Source organism: Phascolarctos cinereus, unplaced genomic scaffold (genome assembly GCF_003287225.1).
Source record: "Phascolarctos cinereus isolate Bilbo 61053 unplaced genomic scaffold, phaCin_HiC Scaffold_5;HRSCAF=322, whole genome shotgun sequence".
Lineage (NCBI taxonomy): Eukaryota > Metazoa > Chordata > Mammalia > Diprotodontia > Phascolarctidae > Phascolarctos > Phascolarctos cinereus.
Genome location: NW_027555958.1, coordinates 53,704,622 through 53,731,210, shown reverse-complemented (window position 1 = coordinate 53,731,210; position 26,589 = coordinate 53,704,622). Strand labels below are relative to the sequence as shown.

Genomic DNA, 26,589 nt, shown 5'->3' with positions numbered 1-26,589 from the left:
GTCTACCTACCTATCTCTATCCGTCTATCCATATATATATCTACTTACCCATCTATCTCTATTCATCCATCTATTGATTTATCTATCCATCCATCCATTCATCCATCTATCTATCCATTAATCTATTTATATACCTCTCTCTCTCTCTCTCTCTCTCTCTCTCTCTCTCTCTCTCTCTCTCCTCTCTCTCTCTCTCTCTCTCTCTCTCTCTCTCTCTCCCCCTCCCTATCTCTCCTACTCTCTATGTATAGATTACAAGCTCCCTGAGAACAGAGAACGTTTCATTTTTGTCTTTGAATCCTTAGCACCTATCTCTATGTGTGTGGCATATAGCACAGGCACTTAATAAATGCTAACTTATTGATTGAAAATGTGATTTGCTATTATTTATTACTGCCATTGGATCAGAGGACCCTTGATATCAGGGACCATATCTATACCTTAATATGTATTCCCAACGGCAATACTGTGCCATCTACCTTGTAAAGGCTCAATGGAGACTTTTGCCTATCTGCCTGGCTGTACAACTTGAAATATCTATTCTCATTTCAATGTCTCAGGTTCCTTTTCTGTAAAGGCAAGAAGATAAACCCACCTCTCTACATGGGAGGTGATGCTAAAAAGAGCTACAGTACCTATTCCCTACCCACAAAACACTCTCTGGGAGAAGCCTTCCCCTGTGGACTCCCTGGAATCTTTGCTCTCAAAATGTAGTTTCTTCAGGTGGCCCAAAATGCTACTCACCTGGTGACTGAAACCCTTCTGAGGTGTGTGGAAGAAAGTCAATAGACCAAGCTTTTAATAGGAACTGAGCCCTTTGTTTATCCAAAAACATACAGTGTCCAGGGTTGAAGCACATATTTTTTCAATAGCATGGCAGTGGGGGAGTGGAGGTTAAGGGGGGGAGAAGTCATAGGACAAGGTCAGGTCTGTAACTTTGCAAGGAAGGTTAAACCTTCCCCTTGCTGCTTCTTCTTAAGGGCCTACTCTGGAGGGAAGAAGCAGCATTCTTAAAAGGATATTCTTTGGGGAGAGGGTAGAATGTACCAGAAAACCCCTACAAGGGTTATATTCTCCTTTTTGGGGGAGATCTCATTCTTTACCAGGACCTCAATGTCTACCCATCAAGAATCCATCAAGGGTATCTCAGTAGTTGGCATGATAAAGGCACTTGCCTGATGCTTCCTTCCATGCCCTCATTTTCCCCTTTGCCATCAAAAAATCCTAAAGCAGAGATGCCAGAGGACCTGAGCTTTCCTCCTGAGTGGTTTTCACTGATACCACACTAGTCCATCCTTAGGGCTCCCTAGGAACTATTAAGCCAGGTCTGATCCCAGACAAAATTGTAAAGTTTAAGTAGCCTGGCCTCACCTCTCATCCCTACTGTCCAATTTTGGTGCCTTCTATGAGATGCTGCACTACCCTTCCCCAACTTTTTGGGGCCTATGGTCCCCAAGACATGCCGCCTCTTTCAGACCTCCATCAAAACTTACTTATTCCATATATGTCTCATTCTTTCTAGGCCCCTGCTCTCTGCTATCTGCAGTGACATCTAGTTATATGATAGACTAATTATGTAGATGTGTTAGAGAAATCTGTTCAGATTATTAGTTAGCACTTTAAATGGGGCCATCTTTTAAGACACTGTTTTAACTCAAAGGAATGACTCTACCCAGGAAGAGAGAACAGACTTGGTGGAAGAGATTTTAATGGATGGGTAACCCTTTTAGTGTCTCCAGTCATACCACCAGCCCTGTCTTCAACTAAAGTCTCTTTTTCATGGAGGAAGATTCTGCTCTCCAATATGGAAAGGAAAGTGAGCCACCTTTCAGGGCTTCGAAAACCATTTTCCTACTCTTGTCCTCCACTCAAATATACCTGACCTAACACAAAAAAGTCTTTAGCATCAAAGTATTAAAGAGATGACTAGGTATGTGACAGAGGGCGGAGCCAAGATGGTGGAGTGCAAGCAAACAGATGACTAAAATGAGAAAATGTTGCTATTGACACGCTAGTTAATTTTACTACTGTTGGTCATGTAACTCAGGATAAGTAATTATAAATGAGTATATAACCCTAAATGAATCTGAGATTCTTTAAAAATGAATCAAAGTAGCCAAGGTAGTGACAGATCAGGGCAGGTTTGGATGGGAAAAGCACCCAACTAGGGATCAGTAGAATGTAAGTTCTGTGAGGGCAGGGACCATGTCTTTGTATCCCCATTACCTAGTAGAGTGCCTTACACAAAGTAGACACTCAATAAATAAATAGATAAATGGATGGATGGATGTGTTCAATAAATAAGCATTAAGCACCTACTATGTGCCAGGCACTGTGCTAAGTGCTGGAGATATAATAAGAAAAAGAAAGACTGTCCTTGACCTCAAGGAGTTTTCAGTCTAACAAGGGAAGACAATATACTAAGGAAAGCTGGAAAAAGAAGGAGAAGACCACAGGCAGTATATGGAATTCAAATCAAGCATAGCTGTAGATAGAAAGGTGGCACAGTGGTTACAGGGCTAGACCTGAGTCAAGAAGACTGAATTCAAATCCTGCCTCAGAAACTTACTAGCTGTGTGACCCTGCACAAGTCACTTAAAGTCTGTCTGCCTCAGTTCCCTCACCTGTCAAATGGGGATAAAAATAGCACCTACCTCCCAGTATTGCTGTGAGGATCAAGTGAGATAATACTTGTAAAGCGCTTAGCACAGTGCCTGGCACGTAGTAGGCATTTGATGCTTATTCTCCCCTCTGCCTCCTGCTGCCAATAGTATAAATATATAATCTACCTAGCCCGGCAAGGTTACCATGTAGAATCAAATGAGATAACATGAAAAGAGCTTTGTAAACCTTAAAGCGCTACCTAAATGCTAGCTGTTACATGATTGAGGCCTGAGTCTCAGAGCTATCTTGTTCACTAGCTAATTGTGTGACCTTGGACAAGTCACTTAACTTTTCAAAGCTTCAGGGTAGGAGTTGCAGGGGGGTTGATATGGAGGGAAAAACCTTCTTAATATTTGGAATTATCTCAAGTAGAATGGGCTGCTTCAGGAGCTCTCCCTGGTGGTGTTCCATCAGTCAATCAATAGGCATTTATTAAATACCTACTGTGTGCTCTGTGCTAACACAAAGACAAAAGTGAAACAGTTCTTGACATCAAGGAGTTTAAAATTGAGTAGTGGAAGATGACGTATTCATTATAGAGTTCTTCACAAAATAGATATAAGGCAATTTGGGGGGGAAAGTGCTGATAGCTGTGGGTATCAGAAAAGGACTCACGTACGAGGGGACATCTGAGTTAAGCCTTGAAGGAAGCTGGGGATTCCAAGAGAAGAGACAAGGAGGGAATGCATTCATGCATGGAGGACAGCCAGTGTAAAGATGCGGAGATGAAAGATAAAGTCTTGTGTCCAAGAAATAACAAGGTCAATTGAGCTGAATTACAGTGCACACGAAGGAGAGTAATGAGGCCGGAAAGGTAGGCAAGGCCACTTTACGAAGGGATCGAACTGCCAATCAGACGACTTTACATTTGAACCTTTAAGGGATAAGTAGCACCTGGAATGTGTTGAGCAAGGGAGTGGCATAGTCAGACCCACGCTTTATGAAGAAACCGCTCTGGCATTTTGCTAGATGACCGCTTAGGTGTGTAATGGTGGGGATTCTTTTGAGGGAAGGGGTTGGATTAGCTAGTTACTGAAGTCTCTTCCAGTGCTGAAATTGTATTACCCTGATTTAGTTAGAGGCAGCTGGATGGCACAATGGATAGAGCTCTGGGTTTAGGGTCAGGAAGACCTGAGTTCAAATCCAGCCACTAACTAGCAGTGTGACCTTGGTCAAGTCACTTGACCTCTGTTTGCCTTGGTTTCTGCAATTATAAAATAGGGATAATAACAGCACCTACCCCCCAGGGTTGCTGTGAGTGTCAAATAATATCATATTTGTAAAGCACTTAGCACAGTTCCTGGCACATAGTAGGCACTATAGAAGTACTCATTACTTTCCCATTCCCTTCCACATCTGTAAAGGGAGGAGGTTGGATGAGACGATCTCTGAGCTCCTGAGCTCATGCAGCTAACCCTGGATCTCTTTACATCGCTCCACTTGAATTGTTCTCCTTCACTAAAAGTTCCCGGCATGTGGTCCAAAATATCAGTACAAGAGCTATGAGTAAACCCAGTCATGAGGAAGGAGCGGGCTGTGCTCCTGACAGGCCCTCTCCTTTAGGTTTTTGGAAAAAAGGCACCACTTGAGTCCCCCCACTTCCACTCCCACCACCAGGGAGACAGGCACACTTTTGTCCCTCCCCCAAACAATCAAAGAAGGCTAGTACTACAATCAATCAATTCATTAACAGGCATTGATTAGTTGTCTTCTCACCCAGGAACATCCCTCCAACATGCTAGTCTCCTTCCTCCACTTGTGAGTTTCTCCTAAGGGTCTCCATTTTGGGGAGGGTCCCAAGTGGCCACGCTTCATTCCCCTCCCAGCAGTGCTTCTGTCTCTCCAGACTTTGCCATCACATCCTTGAAGGGTACCTCCTGTATTCTCCCTGTTTATCCCCCTTTTATGTGTTTTCTTCCTCCATTAGAATGTAAGCTCCTTAAGGGCAGGGCTTTCTTTTCACTTTTATCATATCCCCAGTACTTAGCCCAGTGTAAGTGCCTAACACATGCTTGTTGCTTACTTTCCTGCCTTCTCACTTACCATGTATCAGCAGGTGCAAAGCACTAGAGCCCAGCTACAAGCATAAGGGCAAATCCAAGACATTAGCCAGTCTAGAAGTCCAAGAGGAACAGAGACTCCTAAGATCACAGACTCTGAGAGTTGGAAGGGTCCTTTGAAGCCACCCAGACCAACCTGTAGCCAACAAGAAACTCCCACTACACAAAACAAGTGCTCGTCCATAGATACCAGATTTAGAGATGTAATGGCCATTAGCAGATATTTGGTCCAGCCCCCTCATTTTATAGATGAGGGGACTGAACATAAGAGATTGTTAAGTGGCCTCACCAAAGTCCCATGGGTGGAGGAGTAGGATTCAAACCCAGATCCTCTGCCTTTAAATCCAAGGTTCTTTCCACTGCATCAGGTTTATGAGAAGGCAAATGAATGTGGTCATTCTGTCCCAATCACTGGCATTGAGAAATTGAGATGTGAAGAGTCAATCTCACTGACAATGTAGGAACATGTTAGGGATATACACACCAATTTAGCTCCTCAAATCATTTCTCCCCCCCTTTTACCTTTGTTCTCTCTCTCTTTTTTTTTTTTTGGCTAGGCAATGGGGTTAAGTGACTTGCCCAGGATCACATAGCTAGTAAGTGTTATGTGTCTGAGGCCGGATTTGAGCTCAGGTCCCCCTGAATCCAGGGCTGGTGCTCTATCCACTGTGCCACCTAGCTGCCCCTTTTACCTTTATTCTCAAGGAAAAGTGGAAGCCAGCAAGAGCTTCCCTTCTGGCTTCAACTAAGCCTCTGATGGGGCTGCAGACTTATCACGCAGCAGAGGGGCACTGCACTGTCACTAGGAGTAAATGCTAATCAATGGGCAAACATAACAGTAAAATGAAGTTGATGGCGATGAAAATTGCTTGTGATAAATGAGGACCAGATGGACATATAAGGGGAGTGACTGTGATAAGCCAGAATACAACAGAGGGCCACATTTTTTTTGCATTGTTGCTAATGATAAAAAGGTATAAACAATATTTTGACTATTCAATGAGGCCACAATCCCTCCGCAACCCCCATTACCTCTTTCAAAAGTGTGAATATCCAAATACTTTTTAAGGGGGTGTTCAGTGAAATAGACAGGAGATCATTCTTAATGGTCTCTACTCATTCTTTCTTTTCTGATAATAGTTTGATCCCATTCATATGTATTATGCTTCAACCTCTTGGTAACCTCAGAGACAATATTTTCAGTAGCATAATAGGTTTAGAAGCCACATTGTAGAGGCTGATAAATAAGTAGGTGATGAGGAAATGGATAAAGTGAATGTAGGTGACTCCTTGTTGGAAGTTTAATAACAAAGAGGAGGAGATAACTTGAGGGAATGGCAGGGTCAAGGGAAATTTTCCTGGGTCTCCAGCGTGTAGTAGAAACCAAGAGGAGAGGAATGGGAACCATTCTTTGTTCTTTCTCTTGGCTATATTCCTTTGGTATTCAATACCAGAGGCAGTAGGCCACAGTGGAGAGAGTGCTAGGCATGGAGGTAGGAAGGATTGTGTTTAAATCTGGTCTGTGCTACTACTGCCATTGTATTGTGACCCTGGGCAAGTCCCTTAACTTCTATATACCCTAGAGGAAACTTGGTTATCAATTAAATCCTAAATAGGTCATCATCCATTCATTGGAGAAGTTACTGCTATGGTAGTTCCCCATCTTCACGGTGTCAGGAAGCACTCATGTGTTAAAATACTCTGTTCTAGAGACTCTTGGGACTCCTTGGGAGAATTATGGTATAGAAAAAAGAGGATTGGACTCAAAGAGTTAGAATTTGATTCTCTTTTCTGCCACTAACTAACCATATGATCTTGGGCAAGATACAATGATGATGATGATGATGATGATGATAGGTAACATTTATATAGAACCAGGCACTGTGCTAACTGCTTCATGCCTCGGTTTCTTCATCTGTAAAATGTAGATATTACTTGTACTGCCTACCTTGTAGAGTTGCTGCGTTTTACGAACTCTAAAGTATTATATAAGTGTAACTTACTTATTCCCATTCTTACACTATTCTACTGCTTCCTTGCTTCCTCTCACTCCTCTCTACCATGAAGCAATGGGCAGATCTATGGAAATGTAGTAGGCAGTTCTCTCCACCCTCAAAAATCCTGCCTTTGATTCTGCTATTTCCCCTCAAGCTATCTACTCCTCTTCACCATGAAACTCCTACAAAAAGTTGTCTACACTCACTATCTTCATTTCCTTTCCCCCCATTTACTCATCAACGCCTTATAATCTAGCTTCTAATTCTGTATTGCTAACCCTAAAAATGCTGCCTCCAAGGTTACCAAAGACATCTTAATTGACAAATCCAATGGCCTTTCTTCACTTCTTTCCTTCCTTGTTCTTGTAGCAGCATTTGACACTGCTAAACCCCTACCCTGGATACTTTCTCTTTTTTTTTTTCTTTGATGCTGTTTTTCTTGGTTCTTCTATGTTTCTGATTGTTCTTTCTTAGTTTCCTTTCTTAGTTCATTAATGCCCCCCCAAGTGTGGGTGTCCCCCAAGATTCTTCCCTCAGCTCTCTCTCTTTCTCCCCTCTTCTTCCTCCCCTCTTTTCTCTCTCTCCCCTCCCTTCCCCTAACCTTCCCCTCCCCTTCTCCTCTTCCTCTTCCTCTTCCTTCTCTCTCCTCTTCTATACCTATTGCTTCAATCACCTCAACGGAGATGGATCTCTTCTATGCAGCCGGCCCCATCTCTCCCTGAAGTTCCAGTCTTGAACTCTCAAATGGTGGTTGGACATCTCTACCTGTACTCCCCAGTGGCACCTAGAACTCACCATGTCAGAAATTGAACTTATCATCTTCCTCCCCCCCCACTGCTCCCAAACCTGCCCCTCCTCCCATCTCCTCTCATTCTATTGATGGCACCCGCATTCCTCCCAGTCACCCAGGCTCACAACTTGAGTCATCTGTGACTCTTCCCCCGCCACCCCCTGCAGCCAATCAATCAGATGCCAACTCCTATTGCCTCTACCTCCACAGTATCTACCCCATCATTCCATTCATACGGCTATCACTTTGCTTTAGGGCTTTATGACATCTCACCTGGACTATTGTAATATCCTTTAAATAGAATCTTCTTGCCTTCAGCCTCTTCTTTCTCCAATCCCTCTTTCACTCAGCTGCCAAAATAATCTTCTTAATTCATTTCCTAATTCCTAATCATGGCACTTGCTTGCTTAAAAATACTTTTTTTTTTGGTTTAGCCAACAGGGTTAAGTGACTTGGCCAGGGTCACACAGCTAGTAAGTATTATGTGTCTGAGGCTGGATTTGAACTCAGGTCCTTCCGACTCCAGGTCCAGTGCTCTATCCACTGCACCACCTAGCTGCCCCCGAAATGTTTGTATTTCAAGGCCCAAATCTGGAGCTGCCTACTCTATAACGTCTTCCCTGATTCGCCCAAGGTGAAAGTGGTTCTTCTTCCTTAGAGAACCATGTTTAGAACTGGAAGGACCTCAGAGGTTAGTCAGTCCAAGCCCCTCATTTTACAGATGAGACCCGAGGAGGCTAAGTGGCGGCCCAAGGGTAGTGAATATTAAAGACAATATTTGAGTCTGGGTTCTTTGACTCCAGAGGCATCTAGGTGGTGGTGCAGTGGATAGAGGGTTCAGCTTAAATTCAGGAAGAACTGAGTTCACATCCAGCCTCAGACACTTACTAGCTGGATAAGTCACTTAAATTTTATCTGCCTCATTTTCCTCATCTGTAAAATGGGGATAATAACAGTCCCTACCTCCCAGGTTTGTTGAGAGGATCAAATGATCGAATGTCAAGTGCCCGGCCTATAGTAAACACTAGACAAATGCTCATTCCTTTTTCCTTCTTTCCATTACACCACACTGTCTGCCCCCCTTAAACAAATCTCTCTCTAATTGATTCACGCAGGAGACGTGACAGGAGGTTAAGGAGAAAAATCAAGCCAGACAATTTGGTAAAAAAGAACCATAACAATAATAACGACAACATGAAAGCAGAGCAGGACTGTAAGAAAATTCCAGAGCTCTTGTGGAGCCACCAAGCTCCCCGTCCTGGGCCCCTCCATCTCTGGTCACACTTCTGCACTGTGGCCCCATTGCTCCAAATCACTGTGAAGCCAATGAGGTTGTTTCCTCCAGAAGGAATCTGGGAAACAACACTTCTATGATTGTGTGCACAGGGGAGGCTTGCTTGTTTCCCCTGTGACCAAATAATCTCTCTCCAAGAGAAAATGTCACTATTTGTTATTGGGTGATGGAAGCAGCCAGACGAGTGTATATGTATTCAGGGGAAAGAATTGGGGGAAAAGTATAAAGTGCCCCGTGTTAGAGAAATAGATTTTTGTTGATGCATGAAACTGTGGCCAAATGATTGCCCATTCATTCTCTTGTGAGGAAAAGATTAGATATTTATACCATTCTAGTGCACAGAATACCAATGAAGGCCTTATTAGTGTGAGGGCATGACATGCTGTTTTCTTAGGATCATAGAAAGTTAGAAATGGAAGGGAAGATCTTGGTGATCATGCAATTGATTGCCCTCATCTCCCAGATGACAAAACTGAAGTCCAGAGACATAAAGTGGTTTGCTACTTGACTAATCCATCTTCTGTAAGTCATCTCAAGGGAGGGAGAGAGAAGAGAGAAGAGAGAGAGAGAGAGAGAGAGAGAGAGAGAGAGAGAGAGAGAGAGAGAGAGAGAGAGAGATTGAACATAGATGTGGCCTTGTCACCAAAAGGAATTTGGATCTACAAGAACCCAGCAAGACTGGTTGGCTTGGTCAATATGACCAAGGGGTAGAGGAGAGAGTAGGGTTCTTTTATCTGTTTCATGAGCCCAGTGGCCTGTAAATTCAATTCCTTTGAGGCTCCAGAGAGAAGGACCAAGCTTCTCTTGTGAAAAGCTTAACTGAGAAATAGTAAGTGAAAACATTTTAATACAATACTGCAGTTACTGAGTTCATCTGATTAGCACATAGCACTAGTCAAGCCAAGGTCAGGTCCCTTAACAGGTCTATTAGCAGGGATTCTCCCAAGCCCTTTGTGAAAAACTCCTCACTCTACTTGAACAGATACTCAGTACTCCTCACCTGGGAAAGACTGAGTGAGAGAATACGGATCAATTCAGATTTGGTAAATGCAGATCTATTCACTTGGTCTCCTAACATACCTAATCTACAAAGAACACCTCATAGTTGTTCAATCATTCAGTCGTGTCTAATTCTTCATAACCCCACAGACCATAGCATACCAATACTGTTCATGGGGTTTCCTTGGCAAAGATACTGGAGTGGTTTGCCTTTTCCTTCTCCAGTAGATTGAAGCAAACAGAGGTTAAGTGACTTGCCCAGGGTCACACAGCTAGGAAGTGTCTGAGGCCAGATTTGAACTCAGGTCTGAGCCACCTACATGCCCATGTAACCTCAGAGAGGCTAATGGTGACGCTTTGCAAAGGTGCACCATACCATATGCCTTCTCCCATTTCATATGGATTTTTAGCTAAATTCTTTCTCAGAAAAGCCAAGAACTTTTTATACCTTGGACCCAAAGCATCTGCCTCTAGCTCTGAACCTCCAGATGCCATTGGCACTAGAACACAGACATGACGCTGAATCTGGGCTTTGGTATGTGGGGAGAGGACAGATCCCTGGCTCCATCATTCTGAGATCAGGCTTTGTCCAACCTGCCAGGGACTCTGGCATCTTCCTGTCCTCCTGGTCTGCGTCCTAGTTATTCTAGGGCTAGAGAAGGCTACATGATAATTCTGTTAGTCATCAGCAGAAGTGATTCATTGCTTTGATGTTGCCTGCTCCGCTAAGAAATGCCTTCACTCCCTTCTTCTCCCAGCCTTTCCTTGTCAGTTAGGTGAGCAAAGGCATTGTCACTGATTCCTGGGTGTTGCTCTTGGCCCAGCCCAGGCACAGAACCTGCTGGAGTGTTTCGTGTCTACAGCCTCAGTTGACTCAGGATGCACAGAATATTAAGGGTTAAACAGTTCCGCCCACCCCCAAGTTATAGGAAGGAACAGGAGGAGCACTGCGCTGGAGCCAAAGAATAATGAAGGTAATGAGGCCAGGCTCAAGAGACCGGGGATAAATGAGAATCCAGGAAAGGCAATCAGGCTGCTGTGCAGCTCCCTGCCAATTGGCTGCTAAGCAGGCTAATGTAGAAGCCCCCCAGCCTGATCCCCACCCTAGGCCTGGCTGAGCCGAGGACAGGGGGTAGGACAACTGGCAGCCATGGTGGCTCGTTCAGCCTCGGTGTTGCGTTGGGACTGGCTTTCCTTCATCTATTATTCAGAACAGGCTGGTGAGGCAGCCCAGGCTGGCTGAGAGAAATTGTCTCCTTCCATCTAGGCAGGCAGCCTGAGGACAATTCCTGGTTTTCCCTTCTTGGGACTTGGCTATGGATGGGAATTTGTCCTTTGACCTTTTCGAGATGACTCTATGTACATCTCCCTTTTTAAATTCTAGCTATGATCCTTTTTGATCTAAGACCTATGATTTAATCGGCATGGGGAAACTCCTGCTATGAAGACTCCCCCTGCACCCCCAAAATCATACTGACTGGCAACTCCTCAGTAATTGAGAGTCAGAGAGATGCCTCCAGGTGCTGAGAGGTTAAGCTGCATCATTTTTATAGATTTAGATCTGCAAAGAACCTCAGAGGTCAATTAATCCATCCTCTCATTTTTCAGATGAAGAAACTGAGACTAGGGAGGTGAAATGCTTCGCCCATAACAGCACAAGTTATAAGTGGCACTGATCTCAGTTACTCTGGCTTTAAACCCAGCACCCTTTTGCATCTGGAGCATGGAGTGACTTGCTTCTGCTCACGTAGCTAGTGTGAGAGGCAAGATACAAATTTAGGTTTTCCTGCTGCTCACCTTGCCTCAATAGCGGGAGTCCTAAGGGGGCGTCCTTTGATTAGGGCCACACCTGAGGAACTAGAGGGCCACCTGTGCTCTTGAGGCTGCAGGTTCCCCACCCCTGGTAGAGTCTCAGAGTTGGAAGGGACCTCACATGCCATTTATTCCACCTCATACCTGGACAGAAATCCCCTCTATAACATCCCTGACAAATGATCCACTTAAAATGAAAGTACCTAGATAGTCTAAAGCGTTGGCCCTGGAGTCAGGAAGACCTCAGTTCAAATCCTGTCTCAGAAACTAGCCTGTGACTCTGGGAGAGTCTCTTAACCTTTCTCAGTCCTAGCTTCCTCATTTGTAAAATGAAGATAAAAAAAGCTCCTACTTCTCAGGGTTATTGTAAAGAACAAATGCGATACTATACGTAAAGGAATTTGCAAACTTTAAAGCATTACATAAATGTTAGCTATTATTATTATTTCTACTAATGTCCTTCCATATTGGGAAGTTCACTACCTGCTGTCCACTTTTGGGACAGGACTGATTGCTAAGAAGTTTCCCCTTATTTTGATCCTAAATTTGTCCTTCTTCACTTTACATCTATCACCCTCTAGGTTTCTGCCCTCCAAGTTCAAGTGGTATGGGCTTCTGCGTCTTGGTTTGTAGAAGACCATAATAGCACTCCCTGGGCAGCCTTTGGTAGCTTGTTTCAACCTACCTCAATGGCCAACCCATGTCTTTTTATGATGGGACTTGTCCGGATGATCTGTAAAGTCTCTTCCAGCTCTGGCATTGAGTTATTTCATAATCATTCTTCTACATGGCAGCCCTTTAAAAACTTCAAGATAAGCTATTGCATTCCCCACTAAGTCTCCTTATTTCTAAATGAAATACTCAACTGATTCTCATAGGACATGGCCTCCAGTCTCCTCACCACCCTTTTTCCCCTTCTCTGGATGGGCTCCAGCTGTTTGCTAACTTTTCTGAAATGAGGCACCATGGACTGAAACAGAAAGTTCCAGATGTGTTCTGACCAAGGCTGAATACAGCAACACCTTCATCTTAGACAGTACAATTTTTATTCCCATTCTACAATCAAGGCTCAGGGAGACTAAAGGACTTGCCTTTGATCACATAAATGATAAGTATCAGAGCCAGGATTCCAACCAAGTTCTTCTGGCTCCAAGACCAGTGTTCTATTCACAACACCATGCTAACTCTCAACCTACCTTTATAATTATGCATTTAACTGTTTTGTCTCCTGTTATAGTATTAACTCATTGAAAGACTTGAGTATGAACTTAAGTATTCCAAGTGATCTGTCTATGTATATATGTATGTATGTATGTATGTATCTATTCATCTGTCTATGTATCTATGTATCTATCTATTCATCTGTCTATGTATCTATGTATCTATGTATCTATCTATCTATCTATCTGTCTGTTGGTCTGTCTATTTGTTTGTCTATCCATCCATCCATCCATCCACCCGTCTATCAATCTATCAATCAACCAATCTATCTATCTATCTATCTATCTACCTACCTATCTATCTATCTATCTATCTATCTATCTATCTATCCATTCATCCATCCATCTACCCATCTATCTATCTGTCCATCCATCCATCCATCCATCCATCCATCCATCCATCCATCCATCCATCCATCCATATGTCTTTCTATCTCTTCTCTGGGCTCAAGCCTTGCTGACTTATTGAAGAGTCAGAGAATAACCAGGTTATACCCTTCTCGTTAAAGGCTATACCCTCCTCATTAAAGGTTATACCCTCTCTCCCATCCAGTCCTCCTACATGCAGAGACTAAAGCTGGGAGTCTTCAAACCTAAGCTTAGCACTTTGAAGGTGTCATTTAAAACTCCTAGTCAATGGTACTTTGAAAATTTCTATACCGATGTGATTTTGTGAGTCACAGCTATGAATCCATCATCGGTCAATTGCCGGTCTTTGCACCTACCACGGGAAGAAGTATGGGAGCCACTATGGAGTGTCCTTTGGCCTGAATATCCAGGGGTGAGAAAGGAATGAAATGAAATTTTTTCCAGCCAAGCAAGCCTGTCCAGGGGAGCAAATTTCCCCTCAATATACATGGCTGGGGTCAGAGAGGACACAGTTTGTTCATTGGGGCAGCCTGGGATAATACAGATGCAAGTCTAGGCCTGTCCAAAGGAAGCTGTTATCTCACTGCCTCTGGATTTTCAGCCCTGAGCAAAAGCTTCACTCTCCAAAAGCAATTGAAGAAGCAAGCCCCACTGCCTCTCCCCCATTATGCTTTGTCCCTCCAACTACAAGCATTCCAACCCTGTCCTCAGGCCTGGCCCCAAAGACCCCAGGAAGCCTTCTCTAATTAGTCCAGATAAAATTCTGCTCACTGCTGTATACTGGATCCTTTTAGCACAAACATAATAATAATAATAACTAATATTTACATAGTGCCTATTACTATGCTCAGCAGTTTGTAATTATTACCTCATTTGATCCCCACAACAACCCTGGGAGGTGGGTGCTGTTGTTATCCTTATTTTACAGATGCGGAAACTGAGGCAAAGAGAGATTAAGTGACTTTCCTAGAGCCAAACAGCTAGGAAATATTGAAGGCTGGATTTGAACTCAGGTCTTCCTAATTTCAGACCCTATGCCCTATCCACTGCTTAGGAACTTATTAGTTGGTATATGTTTACATATCTCACTGGACATCTTCTTAAGTTATTCCCCTATTAGCCTGGGTCTTTTTCCAAGAAGTGCTATATCCTCATCACTATCCCTATCCTTCAACCTCCTCACAAGTCAGGACAGGGACCTGTACATGGAAGGGCTTGGGAAAATGACTTAATACCAAGAACAACATCAGTAGGAAGAAACTTTAGGAAAAAGGCAGAAGGTAAGTCCCACAAAAGAATCCCACATCCCTGCCCCTCAAGTGACAGATTTCAGGAGGAAAAGGGGTCCAAAGGGGCTGGATTAAATGACCTCTGAGGTCTCTTTTAGTTCTAATATTCTATGAATTAGCAGCCTAAAAGGGAAAAAAACCACCTCCATCAACAAATCCTTTGCTAAGTCCAATCATACAGGGACCCGTTCCATGTTTGCCTTTAGCTATGTGACCATATGCCCTCTAATTTCCCGTTAACATCATGGGTCTTCAATTTCTCCTGCTGAGCAAAGAGAGGGAGGCAGAGGATTGCCGATGATGGTCAGTGTAAGCGCAGGCCTGTACCAAATGTGAAGAGGAAGAAAGCACTAGGGTTCATGAACCCCTTGGCCTTGTTGTTCCCCTATGTCAGATACAGACTCCCCAGTACTGTGGACTTTCCTAGAGCCCAGAAAATGGTTGAGAATTCTCTTCAATTTCTGAGAGGGCCCAGCTCAACTCACTCTCCCGACTACTCTACCTCTCTGCCAGCTGCCTCCTTCCCCCCCACTTCCAGCATAGGAACCCTTCTTTACACTGTCCTTCTACTTCTTAGCTCCCTTTTATATTTTGTATTTCCTTATTAGAATTTAAGCTTCTTGAGAATAGGAACCATCTTTTTTCTTTTATTTGTATTGCCAGCACTTAGGACAGCTCCTGGTGCATAATAAGCCCTTAATAATTGTCTATCATCTATCCATCCATCCATTCATCTATCCATCTATCCATCCATCTATCTATCTATCTATCTATCTATCTATCTATCTATCTATCTATCTAACTTTTGGGGAGCCTATGCTTTATATTTTTAGGAGAGGAAAGGTATATTGAAATGATGCCCAACAGCCTAGCACTCTGGAAATTTATGTCTATAATTGAAATCTATACCCTGTTCTCCTTGTGCTATCGACAATAACACATTTGATGTAAAAGCCAGAGAACCAAGGGCTTTCTCCAAGGCACTGTGGTAGAGTCACAGACCATTCAAGCTGGAAGGGATCTTAGAAGTCAGTCCAATCTCCACACTACCAATGAGAAAGCAGAGGCCCAGAAAAGTGAAGATACTTGCCTGAGATTGCATACCTACTAAATAGTAGAATTGGCACTCAAACCTGGGTCTTCTGGCTCCCAGCCTCCTTCTTTAAAGGCATTGCCTCCTTGCCCTCCTCCCTCACTTCAAAGAATAAGGCACAGAGTGTGATTAGTACTGTTTCCCCCTCTAGCCACTGCCTCCCTTCTCCCTCACTCACTTAGCTCTGGACTGATTGGCACCCTTGCAAAATGCAGGAAGATGAGGAGTTCATTAGGGTCACCACCACACTGCATATTTATGGTGCCAATTACAAATTCTCATCCTCTGCCACACAATGGCAGTAGGATTAGTTGCATCACACGCATGAGGGTCTGAGGCCTCCTCAGCAATAACAACAATATTACAGAGATGTTGGCAAACTCAGATGACGGCTTTTCCATTATAATGATAAATCTACAGCTTTATATAGAAATAATAAGAATGGGTCAGGGTGTGGGAGGGTAATGCAGAGGTAAGGAACAGCCCTTATTTTGTCAACATAAATACATGGAGGACGGTAAGAGGAAGCTGGGAAATGTGGTAAATTACTGGTCCTTCTTGAAGATAAATAGAGGTAACATAAGCTGAGAAGAAGAGTCTCCTTCTTAGGTCCACAATTGTTTGAATGGCCTCAAAGCAAAGGGAAAGATAAGGACCACCTAAGATCATGCTCCCAAACCTGAGTTTCTGTGATTCAGTGCATGGCCAAAGAGAATTGACAAGCTGAAGCAGGAGAATCAGTCTGCTCGTCTCTAACCAATGTGCAGTGCAAATTCTAATTAAGCAGTCTCCGAATTTTGTGAGGGTTGGGAGAGCATATGAGAGCACATGTGCCCTGAGGCTCTGTTCACTTTGTGGCTAGTAAAAGAACATTCAAAGAAAAAATTTTGTCTAAGGATCTCCTGAAAGCACTTCTCAGGGATCATTTTATTTACCATCCTGCCACTGAAAATGAATGGGGGAATGACTTTATAATCCGAGACTAAAGTGAGCACTGCAGGAAGGAGAGAGGTACCTGTAGGCACCTGGTCCCCTTGGCCCTTACCTGTTTGGACTCCTGGCTGCAAGAGTGTAAAGCAATACTTGAATGGTATTTAAAGAATACATTTGACCTCAATGCAAATCTGCCAAGTATGGCCTTCAAGGCTTCTAAACACCATAGCAGCCCCAATTCCCAAAGGTAGCATGGTACAGTCAGAAGAGTGTTGGATTTGAAGGCAGAGGACTTGTGTCCTGCCTGTATGATCTTGGGTAAGTAGTTTTGTTTTTCTGAGCCTCTGTTTCCTCATTTGGAAATTGATGGGGTTATACTAGATGGTCTCTAACGTCCTTCTCAGCATGAAGCCCATGATTACTACATCACCCTTTCCCCCCCTCATTATTTTGTATCATTTCCCAGCATGGCATTCCCATCCAGCCACATTATCTTGCTTGTCACTCTCCATGCAGAATTTATCCATTCTAACTTATTATTTCTGCTTTTCATCAAGCCATATTCCAACACTCCTTCAAAACCTGGCTTGATGCTTGTTGTATCAAGTGCTATACAATATTTCCTTCAGGAAACCTGATTCTGAATCAATAGAATTGATTTCCATTTTGATACCTTCCTTACTTTTACTGTGTCCTTAATATTTATGCACAACGTTTCCAATAAATCATACTGCATTCACTCATTCATTCAAATGCAAAGAGTGTAAGAGCAGGAGACCTGGTTTCCAGTCCCAGTTTGGCCACTGACTAGCTGCATGACCTTGGGCAAAGTTCTTAACTTTTTTTGACCATTGATTTCCTCATCTGTAAAATGGTGACAACCATACTTGCAATACCTGCCTCAAAGAGATGCTTTGCAAATTGTAAAGTGTCACACAAATGAGTTATTTTTATAAGTAGCAGTATTGATACAAGGAAGAGATCACTGGAATTAAAGTGTGAAGATGTAGGTTCGAGTCTTGACTCCAATGACCCTTACTAGCTGGGGGTCTTTGCAAGTCACTTCACCTTTCTGAGTTTGTTTTCTCATCTGAAAGTGGGAATAATCATACTTGTACTTCATTCCTATTTGAGGAATGTGCCTTAGAAACTAGGAAGTGGTATCTAATGTAAGCTATTGCTGTGGAGCCTTCTCCAGAATGAGAAATAGTATGGTCTGGTAGCTATAGAGCTGGCCTCAGTGTCAGAAAGATGGAGCTCACATCCTATCTTGACATACATTGGCTGGGGGCCCTGAGCAAGTGACAACCTCCTACAGCTCTAGGCACCTCTCTAGGACCATAAGGCAATGATCAGCAGTGGTAGAGGGAATTTACTCTTTGGGAGTACTCTATTCTAATAAAAGCACCAACCTCTAATGTTACTGAGCATCAATTATGTTGAGAGAGAGAGAGAGAACTATGTGAGGCAGTAACAGGGAAAATAAGATTCTACATAGGACATGATCTTTTGGGAATGTCCCAGTTTTGTTGGAACAATAAGACACAAGTAAATTAATTAGAATGTTGTATCAGGCAGGATATGATTATTTGACTAAAAAAGAGTGATATAGACCAGTGACGTCAAACTCAAATAGAAACAAGGTCACTAAACTGTCCATGAGGATCTCTGCAGGCCACATACTTATTTAGAAAACCACATACTGACATTATATTTTATTGTATTTTTATTTATCTTGTTAAATATTTTCTAATTAGATTTTAATACGGTCTGATTAATCTGAGGCCACACTCAGGAGTACTGCAGGGCCCCATAATGTGGCAGAGGGCTGTATGCTTGACACCTTTGATGTAGACGATATATCTAGAGAAGGGGGTGATGGGAGAGAATAGCAGTAAGACGGCCTCAAGGGAGAGGCAGAGGGGAAAAAGAAGGCCATTCTAGGTAAGGGGAACAGTATTAGATAAGGCCTAGAAATGGGTATGAGCAGAGTGAGCTTGGTGGACTGGACCAGCCTGAGTGGAGCAAAGGGTTTCATCAAGATTAGGTTGGATGTATAGCCTGGGCTTACAACACTGTGGAAGGCTGAGTAGTTTGGGCTTCATCCTGAAGGCACTGGAGTTCTAAGTAGGAAGTGAGATGATGAAAACGATACTTTAGGAAGATTAATAATCAGGTGGCATGTGCCACAGGATGAATGGGAGTGGAGAGACACCACAGGCAGGTCCTTCATCTCTATCCATCCCCTCAGTAACCACTCTAGTTCTTTGGGTACTCCATCTATCAATCCTATAGATAGGCTGACTTGGGCCTTCAGGGCCAGGAGAAAACTGGGATTTCTAGAATCAGCACAAACCAAAAAGCCTGCTTGCCCTCTGTGCCCTCCTCCCTCTTTCTTCCCCCCAAAGTGGCAGGGAATGTATCTTAAGGAAGGCAGGATGATCTGTTCTTGGAAGAAGCACCCTCATTCTGCCAGGCTCACTTCAGAACAGTGAAACTGGCCAGCATTCAAGGAAGTGTAACAAATCTGGGGAATCACCCCTCACAGGGCAGGCCCAGAGGAGACTCAGGGACCTGACTGTAAAGCAGAATCATGCCTTCAAGATAGGGGCTCAAAACCTTTTTTGTCTTGTAAACCCCTAGGGCAGTTTGGTGAAGTCTATGAACCCTGTCTCAGAATAATTATTTTTAAATGCCAAAAGCAAAGTGTAGTGAACTAAAGATGTAATTGTTTTCCCATCCAAGTCCACAGATCCACTAAAATCTATCTACAAACTCCTTAGCAGAGTTAAGGTTAAGAACTACAATAATAATAATAATAGCTAACATTTATATAGCACCTACTATGTGCCAGGTACTGTCCTAAGTGCTTTATAATTACAATCTCCTTTGATCCTCACAACACCTCTGAGAAGTAGGTGCTGTTAATACCCTCATTTTACAGATGAGGAAGCTGAGGCAGAGGTTAAGTAACTTGCCCAGGGTCATACAGCTAGGAAGTATCTAAGGCTGGATTTGAACTCAGGTCTTTCTGACTCCAGGTGAAGAGCTCTACTCCCCGAACCACTGAGCTGTGTCATCCCACCCATCCTGTAAACAGACAAGCACCTCCCGTGTCCTGAGTAGGACTCCTCGGAGTAGGGTGATTTCTCAGAGACTGAGAAGGCTTAAGTTTGTGTCATCCCTGCTGACCACGTGACCTGTCTGGTCCATTTCAGCTCAAGGCTGCTGATCCTATGCTCCTGGTGTCTTATCAGGGTGTGGCTATAACCCTGCATTCTTGGAAGCGTAAGCTCTGGCTGATCCTTCCAAATTAGAAAGGCTTCTTATGTGGGCCCGACTTCCTGGTGATGTGGCTAGGCTCTTAGACCAAGATCTATTTGTTTTTGAAGTCAGAATCACAGAATGTTAGAACTGGAAGGGATCTCAGAGATCATTTATTCTAACAATGTCATTTTGCAGGTAGGTGGCACTGTGGCTAGAGCCCTGGGCCTGGAGTCAGAAGACCTGGGTTGAAATCCAGCCTCAGACTGGCTACATGACCCTGGGCAAGTCATTTGACTGTCTTTGCCTCAATTTCCCTATCTGTAAAATGAGCTGGAGAAGGAAATGGCAAACCACTTCAGTATCTTTGCCAAGAAAACCCCAAATGGGGTCACGAAGAGTTGAATATGACTGAAACTACTGCATATTTTGCAGATGAAGAAACAGAGGCTTAAAATGATGATGATTCTTGCTCAAGATCACCTAGCTAAGTTAGTAACAGAGCAGGGACCTAATGGTCCTCCAAGTTTAGTTCTCTGTCCACTGCAGGTCTGACTGAGATCCTCTTCCTCTCCCAAGTCTCCTTCCTGAAGTAGAAGCAGAAAAAGGGTGGCCAGGGTTGGGAACCTGCAGCCTCGGTATTGCTTGCAACATGAGTGGCTGGCCTCCTAGCCTCCTCATTCTGTCCTTGTGCCCACCTCACCTCCTGCCCCTCTGCTGGGACAGATGCCTGTTGCCTCCTCTTCGTTCCTCTGCCCTGAGCATTCCCCTGCACTGTGTGTAAATAGAAGGTGGGGACAGAGTTTCTCTCCAGGACATATATAGTCACCATAATGGATTCTGTCCCTTGGGAGACTGAGAAACAAGAACAGAAACAGATGTAAACTTCCGAATGATTTATAGACAAGAGCTCCTAGGCTCTGGGCTGACTCTGAATCTGCTGTTCCTTTTTCCTTGCCGTCCTTGTCCTGCTGCCTGTGCTGTTGGGGATGCAATGTTGGGAAGGCAGGAGGAGTAGGGTTGTTGGGAAGCCACGTATGGCTAGACAGGAGCCCTGGGGGTGGAGAAAGCCATAGGTCTTTGGGAAAGCAAATGGACCACTCCAAGCAAGCAACATCACTCCCTCCATGACTGGCAGCTGACACCAACACTAGCTCCAGAAGTGGTGTGTGTGTATGTGTGTGCATATATGTATACACGTGTATGCATGTGCACGTGTATGCACACAAGTGTGCATGTGGACATGTGTGTGTGTATAGATAGATGCTGCCCCAGTGTTGCCTCTCGAGGGTAGAAACTGGGGCCATCTAGAGATTTGTTGATTTCTTCCCATTTTGTCTTTTCTCTTTGTCTCTGTCTCTGTCTGTCTCTCTCTCACCAACAATTCTTTCCTTTCCCTACCCGTTTAGAGTGTGTTCCCCAGTTAATCAATCAATAAGCATTTATTAGGCACCAACTGCACATCAGGTCCTGTGCTTTGTATTGGGAATATTAAGATAACAATAAAAGAATCCCTGCCCTCAAGGAGCTTATAGTCCCCTAGGACCTTCATTCAATATACTTCAGCAATTCAATCCAACTTGCATTAATTGAATATCTTCCATGAAAGAGGAAGGAGCAAGGGTGGAGAGAATTACTCTGCACCAGATGCCAGAGTGACATTGGACAAGGGAGGATCTTGGCTGGCAACCACTAAAGGAACCCCATCCACCCTGTTAGCATATTCAGGTTCTCCATGACACTTGGCTCTAGATACCACTATACTGTAGCAAGGAGTCCAGCAACACCAATGATACCATATATCATCCACCACCCACCTGTATGCACCAAAGGGCTCTGAAGATACAATATACACCATGCCAAAGGCACTCAGGGACATTTCTCTGCCACACAGAAGAATCTGCCACCAAAGGACAGGACTGAGCAAAGTAGGCAATTGAAGGCCACAGGGATTAGGACTAAAGCCTCAGGCCTGTGACTCTGTGGCTAAAAATATCCCACTTGAAACTCCTTCCCCCTGTCTCTTTATTAAGTCATGCCCTTCCTTACCTTCAAAACCTGGTTTGAGACCAAGTGCCAGGAAGCCTTCTCTGAATAATCTCAACTCATTGGGATCACTTTGGCCCCTCCTCAGCCCATATGCATAGAACTCCTGACAGGTCTACTAGCTACCACAGGTTTTCATGCCATTACTCCAAATGTAATCCATGAATCTTCATTTGGATTTGTCCCTTTTTCCTATTAGATCTTGGAGCTCACCAAGAGAAGAGACCATGAATGTTCTTTATTATCTATTCCAAGCACTTTAAAAAGGCAGTGTGATCTGTGGGTATTGTTCTCTGGTTTACTTTACCTCATCTCTTACTCTTGTCCCTTGGGGTACATGAATTATATACACTCAGCTTTAAGATGGGAAACTGAGGCGTGGTGGGTAAAGAGAAGCCTCAGAATAGGCAATAAAAGAAGGACAGAGGCACCAGAATTAGAATTCCTTTTCTATGCCCTAACCTTTTGGCTCTGTTTTGATTTCCACAACTTGGAACAAGTTCAGATGACTTTCTCAGAGCTAGCCAGGTGCCCACGGGCAGAGTTTCCAATGTCCACTCTTTCCCCCTCCCTGCTCTGGAGGTTGTCCAACAGACCATCAAAAAAGGACTACGTGGCTTCTGGGAGACGGCCACCCCACCACAAGAAACTGCAGAATTAGAGATAAGTACTCACACTGGTGGCGTACTGAATGTCCTTCCAGATCGATGTCTCTCGGGACAGGTCAGAGGCCTCAAAGAGATTGTCCAAGATGACCTCCCCAATCATGTCATGGCGGGAAAAGCGGTCAAAGTCGAAGACACTGAGATGGAGCTTCCGGTCAGCCAGCTCCTCGTAAGGAACGGGGAAGTGGAAATTCTCATCAAAGGTGGGATTCAAGGTCTTGCGATGCACGCGGGTCTGCAGCTTGCACTTGCGGTCAGGCAGGAGGTAGATCTTGACGTAGGGGTCTGAGCTGCCGCAGAAGTCCTTGGCAGGGAGGTCAAAGGCCTTCAGGATCCGCACAACCAGGGTCTCATTCTCATAGTCATACTTCAGGCTGAAGTTGATCTTTCCGCAAGTCTTGGCAGCTTCGTTCTTGCCTTCGTCATCGTCCACGGACTTCTGCTTGTACAGTTCAGGCTTAATGCGGCCAATGCTGGTAGGCTGCTCCGCGGCGGGGGGCAGGTCATTGCCATAGTCCACGCTGGAGACATGCATCTGCCGGGGCAGGTGGCGCTTAAAGGAGGTGTGCCTGGGAGCAGGCAGGGAAGGGGAAAGAGAGGTCAGGTCTTCATTCAACAAACATTTAAGTACCTATTATTTGCAAGGCACTGAACTAGGTCACAGTAAATACAGAGTTGAAATAAGACAGTTCTTTGCCTTTTAGGGATTCCTAATTCAATGCATTTAAAATCAATGAGCACATATTATTCACTCACTGTATACACAGCACAGTGTCAGGTGCTAGAGGAGGCACAAAATTTAGATAGGACATGAGCACTGCCCTCATGGGATTTACAGTCTAGAAAGGAGATGTGACCTCTTCATAAATAATTGAAGCAGCTAGCATAGCATAGTGGTTAGAATGTTGGATCCGAAGTCAGGAAAGCTGAGTTTAAAGTCTGCCTCAGACACTTTACAAGAAATGTGATCCTAGGTAAGCTCATTTAACCACTTTGGGCCTCAGTTTCCGTATATGGGGATAATAATAGTTACCTCACAGTGTTGTGAAGACAAAATTTTATATATATAACAAAATTTAAATATCTATAAGGCATTTTGCAAACATTCAAGTGCTATATAAATGTTAGCTATTAGTAATAGTATAAAACTGCGTAAATGTAAAAGAGAAGTGAAAGAGATATGGTTTTTTTGAGGACCAAGGAAGGAAGGCTATTTATTACTAACTGAGCAGAATCAGGAAAGTTGTGTGTCAGAAGAGTGCTTGGAACCAGGCCACTTGGGATCTGCTTGATTGTAAAAATTTCTGTTTCCTCATCAGTAATATGGGTACAATAATCATTGCACAATCTATCTCAGAGGCATTGTGAGAAAATGCTTGGGAAATCACAAAGTCCTATAGAAATGCATTTTCCATGGAAGAGATGACATTTGATTTGGACTTAGACACTGTGTGAGAATGTAAACAAATGCAAATACTGAGGCGTAGAGAAGGCATTCAGGCATGAGGAACAGCTTGAGCAAAGGTTCAGTAGCAGGAAAACACAGTGTAAGAGTAGTCCAAGTTGGGCTGGAGGTAGAGTATGCAGCTAGGTGGCACCATAGTGCATAGACCACGGTGTCTGGAATCAGGACACCTGAGTTTAAATACAGCCTCAGATACTTGTTAGCTGTGTGACTCTGGGCAAACACCTATTTGCCTTAGTTCCTTGTCTGTAAAATGGGGACACGCTGGAGAAGGAAATGGCAAACTACTCCAGTATCGTTGCCAAGAAAAGTCCATGGGGTCGCCAAGAGTCAAATGCGACTGAACAACAACAGAGTATGCAGAGGTGAAGAGCATTGGATAAGTCTGGAAAGGTAAGGAGGTGCCATATTATGAATATTTGAACTTAATACGTAATAGTGAACCACTGAAGACTTTTTTTGTGCACAGCAATGAGAGCAGATCTATGCAGAAGGAAGGTCAATCTGACAATGGAGTGAAGGATGGTCTGGAACTTGGGGGAGAAGCACATGACAGGGAGATGGGGAAGACTTATTAGGAGGAAATTGCAATCGTCCAGTTGAGTGGTAATGAACCTGCACAACCTATGGGAGATAAGACAATACAAGTAACAACATGATAAGCAAATAAAAGAGGTATAGCAAATGGCCATGAGAGATTGGAAGAGGAAGAGAGATCCCTTTCAGCTGGGAGGAAGAACCTTCATGCAGGAGGTAGAACCTGGGTTGGTCCCTGAAGCACTGGAAGGTTTTCAACTGGCAGAAATGGGGAGAAGGCACCTGCGGGTGGCAGCTGAGATCCATGCTAGTTCTAGGGTAGGCCAAATGCAAAGACACAGAGGTGAGAGAAGGTGGGATGAGAGTAGGGCTTGAGAGACGGAACTTTCAAGCACACACAACCATGAGTCATCACTGACCCCTCTCACTTCTTGGAAGTCCCCACTCCAATAATCACCATGTTGCCCTCTTGGCTAACCTGCTGGTCTTTAAGTCAAGTCACTTTCAAAAGTTTATATTTACATGTGGCTAAGGAGAATCATTTTGTCCCATCTTCAAATGAGATAGTCTTTGTAAAGCACTTAGCACAGTGCCAGGCACATAGTAGGTGCTTAATAAATGCTTGTTTCCTTCCCCTGCACCTCCACATAGATGGGGGGGTATGTGTTCATAGGAGGCCAGAGGGCAGACTTCTTACCTGGTGGAGGAGGCCGGCTCTGTGGTCTGCCGTTGCAGCCTTGTGTGACGCATGATGTGCTCCTTAACAGACATCTGCACTTCCGCCGGGATGTCTGGCGACGTGTGGCTGATCTTCACAGCTGCCTCCAGGAAGCCGAGAGCATTGGGGTCCTTCAGCTTGTTGGCCATCGTGTCTCTGGGACTGGGGCTGGGGCTCTGGGGGGCCGCCAAGGTAGGGTTAGTGGAAGAGGGGCTGGAGGCCTCCTTGTTCCTCCAGGGTATCCAACACAGCTTCCAAAAGAGAAAGAAAAATACTGCCACCAGGGCCACGCCACACACAATAACTACGACAGCAAGGAGGCTGACGGAGGCGCCTACCAGCAGGGACAGGGCGGGACAGACAAAAGAGGGGGAAGGAGATGGCAGAGGGGACAAGGGGGTAAGGAGCGACAGGGGACAGGAATGGCATTGGCAGGAGAAGCAGGGAGGGAGCACACATGGAGGACAAAGAAAGGAGAAAAGAAAAGAGTGGTCATGAGAAAGCTGCCAGGTCAAAGGAACAAATGGTTTTCCAGCCAACCGTCAACTTTCCGCCATGCGGATTGTCGCAGAAATGTTTTTGCCCCAGATTAGATTGCCCCCACCACTGGGCATATATCTAGGCTACTTAGTCTCCCTAGTAGCTGGTATACTCTCGAGGAATGAAAAAGAAGCTGATAACAGCTTGAACAACATGTAGACTCATTGAAAACTGTAATTGAATACTAAACTTCCTCTGTGTCACCCACCATGCCTAGCCTAGTGCTGGTCATGTGAGAGGTTTAATGCCATTGACTTGAGTTGAAATGTGCTACTTCAGAGTATGGCATATATTATAAAATAAAAGATAAGACCCCCTTTCCTCCCCTTTTTTTTTTTGGTGGTGGCAGTAGGGATTATCTGCTATTTGAGATAATTGTATTGTTGCTTGGCTCCATTCACAGGGATAATTGAGAGTCTTACTGGAAAACCTTCTCATTTAGATGTTATGGCAGGCGGCCTGGGACAGCACCCTAGAGTTACTGCTGACCCATGAAGTCAGGCCAGATGAATCCCTCCCTCCCTTCCTCCCATCACACCTCTGAAAGAGCCTCCCCGCACTATTCTCCAAGGAGGGGGCTTGCTGATTAGAGTAGGGTAGAGAAGGGAGGTTATCTCTTAGAGACAATATTAACCAAACCATTTGTATCACCCCAACATCCAAACCAAGGCATACCCACCACACCTGGACAGAAAGGCTAGAGGAGACTCGGGACAGAGGACGAAAACTGAGTATCATTTTTTCCCAGCCAAACCTCCAGAGAGCATTGGGGCCTTATCAAAGAGGATTGACCTAAGGTTCTTGTTGGAATTCTAGCAAGCATCTACACTTACT

At 44.3% G+C, this 26,589-nt stretch overlaps 1 protein-coding gene across 1 annotated transcript in view; it reads right to left on the bottom strand.

The window, feature by feature from the left end:
- SYT6 (synaptotagmin 6) overlaps positions 1-26,589 on the bottom strand; it is a 78,342-nt gene that overhangs the window by 41,479 nt on the left and 10,274 nt on the right. The window contains exons 3-4 of the mRNA XM_078155503.1: positions 25,195-25,549; positions 22,506-23,064 (exon numbers count right to left, since the gene is read on the bottom strand). Coding sequence (XP_078011629.1) covers positions 22,506-23,064; positions 25,195-25,549 — 914 coding nt within the window. The remainder of the gene's footprint in view (positions 1-22,505; positions 23,065-25,194; positions 25,550-26,589) is intronic.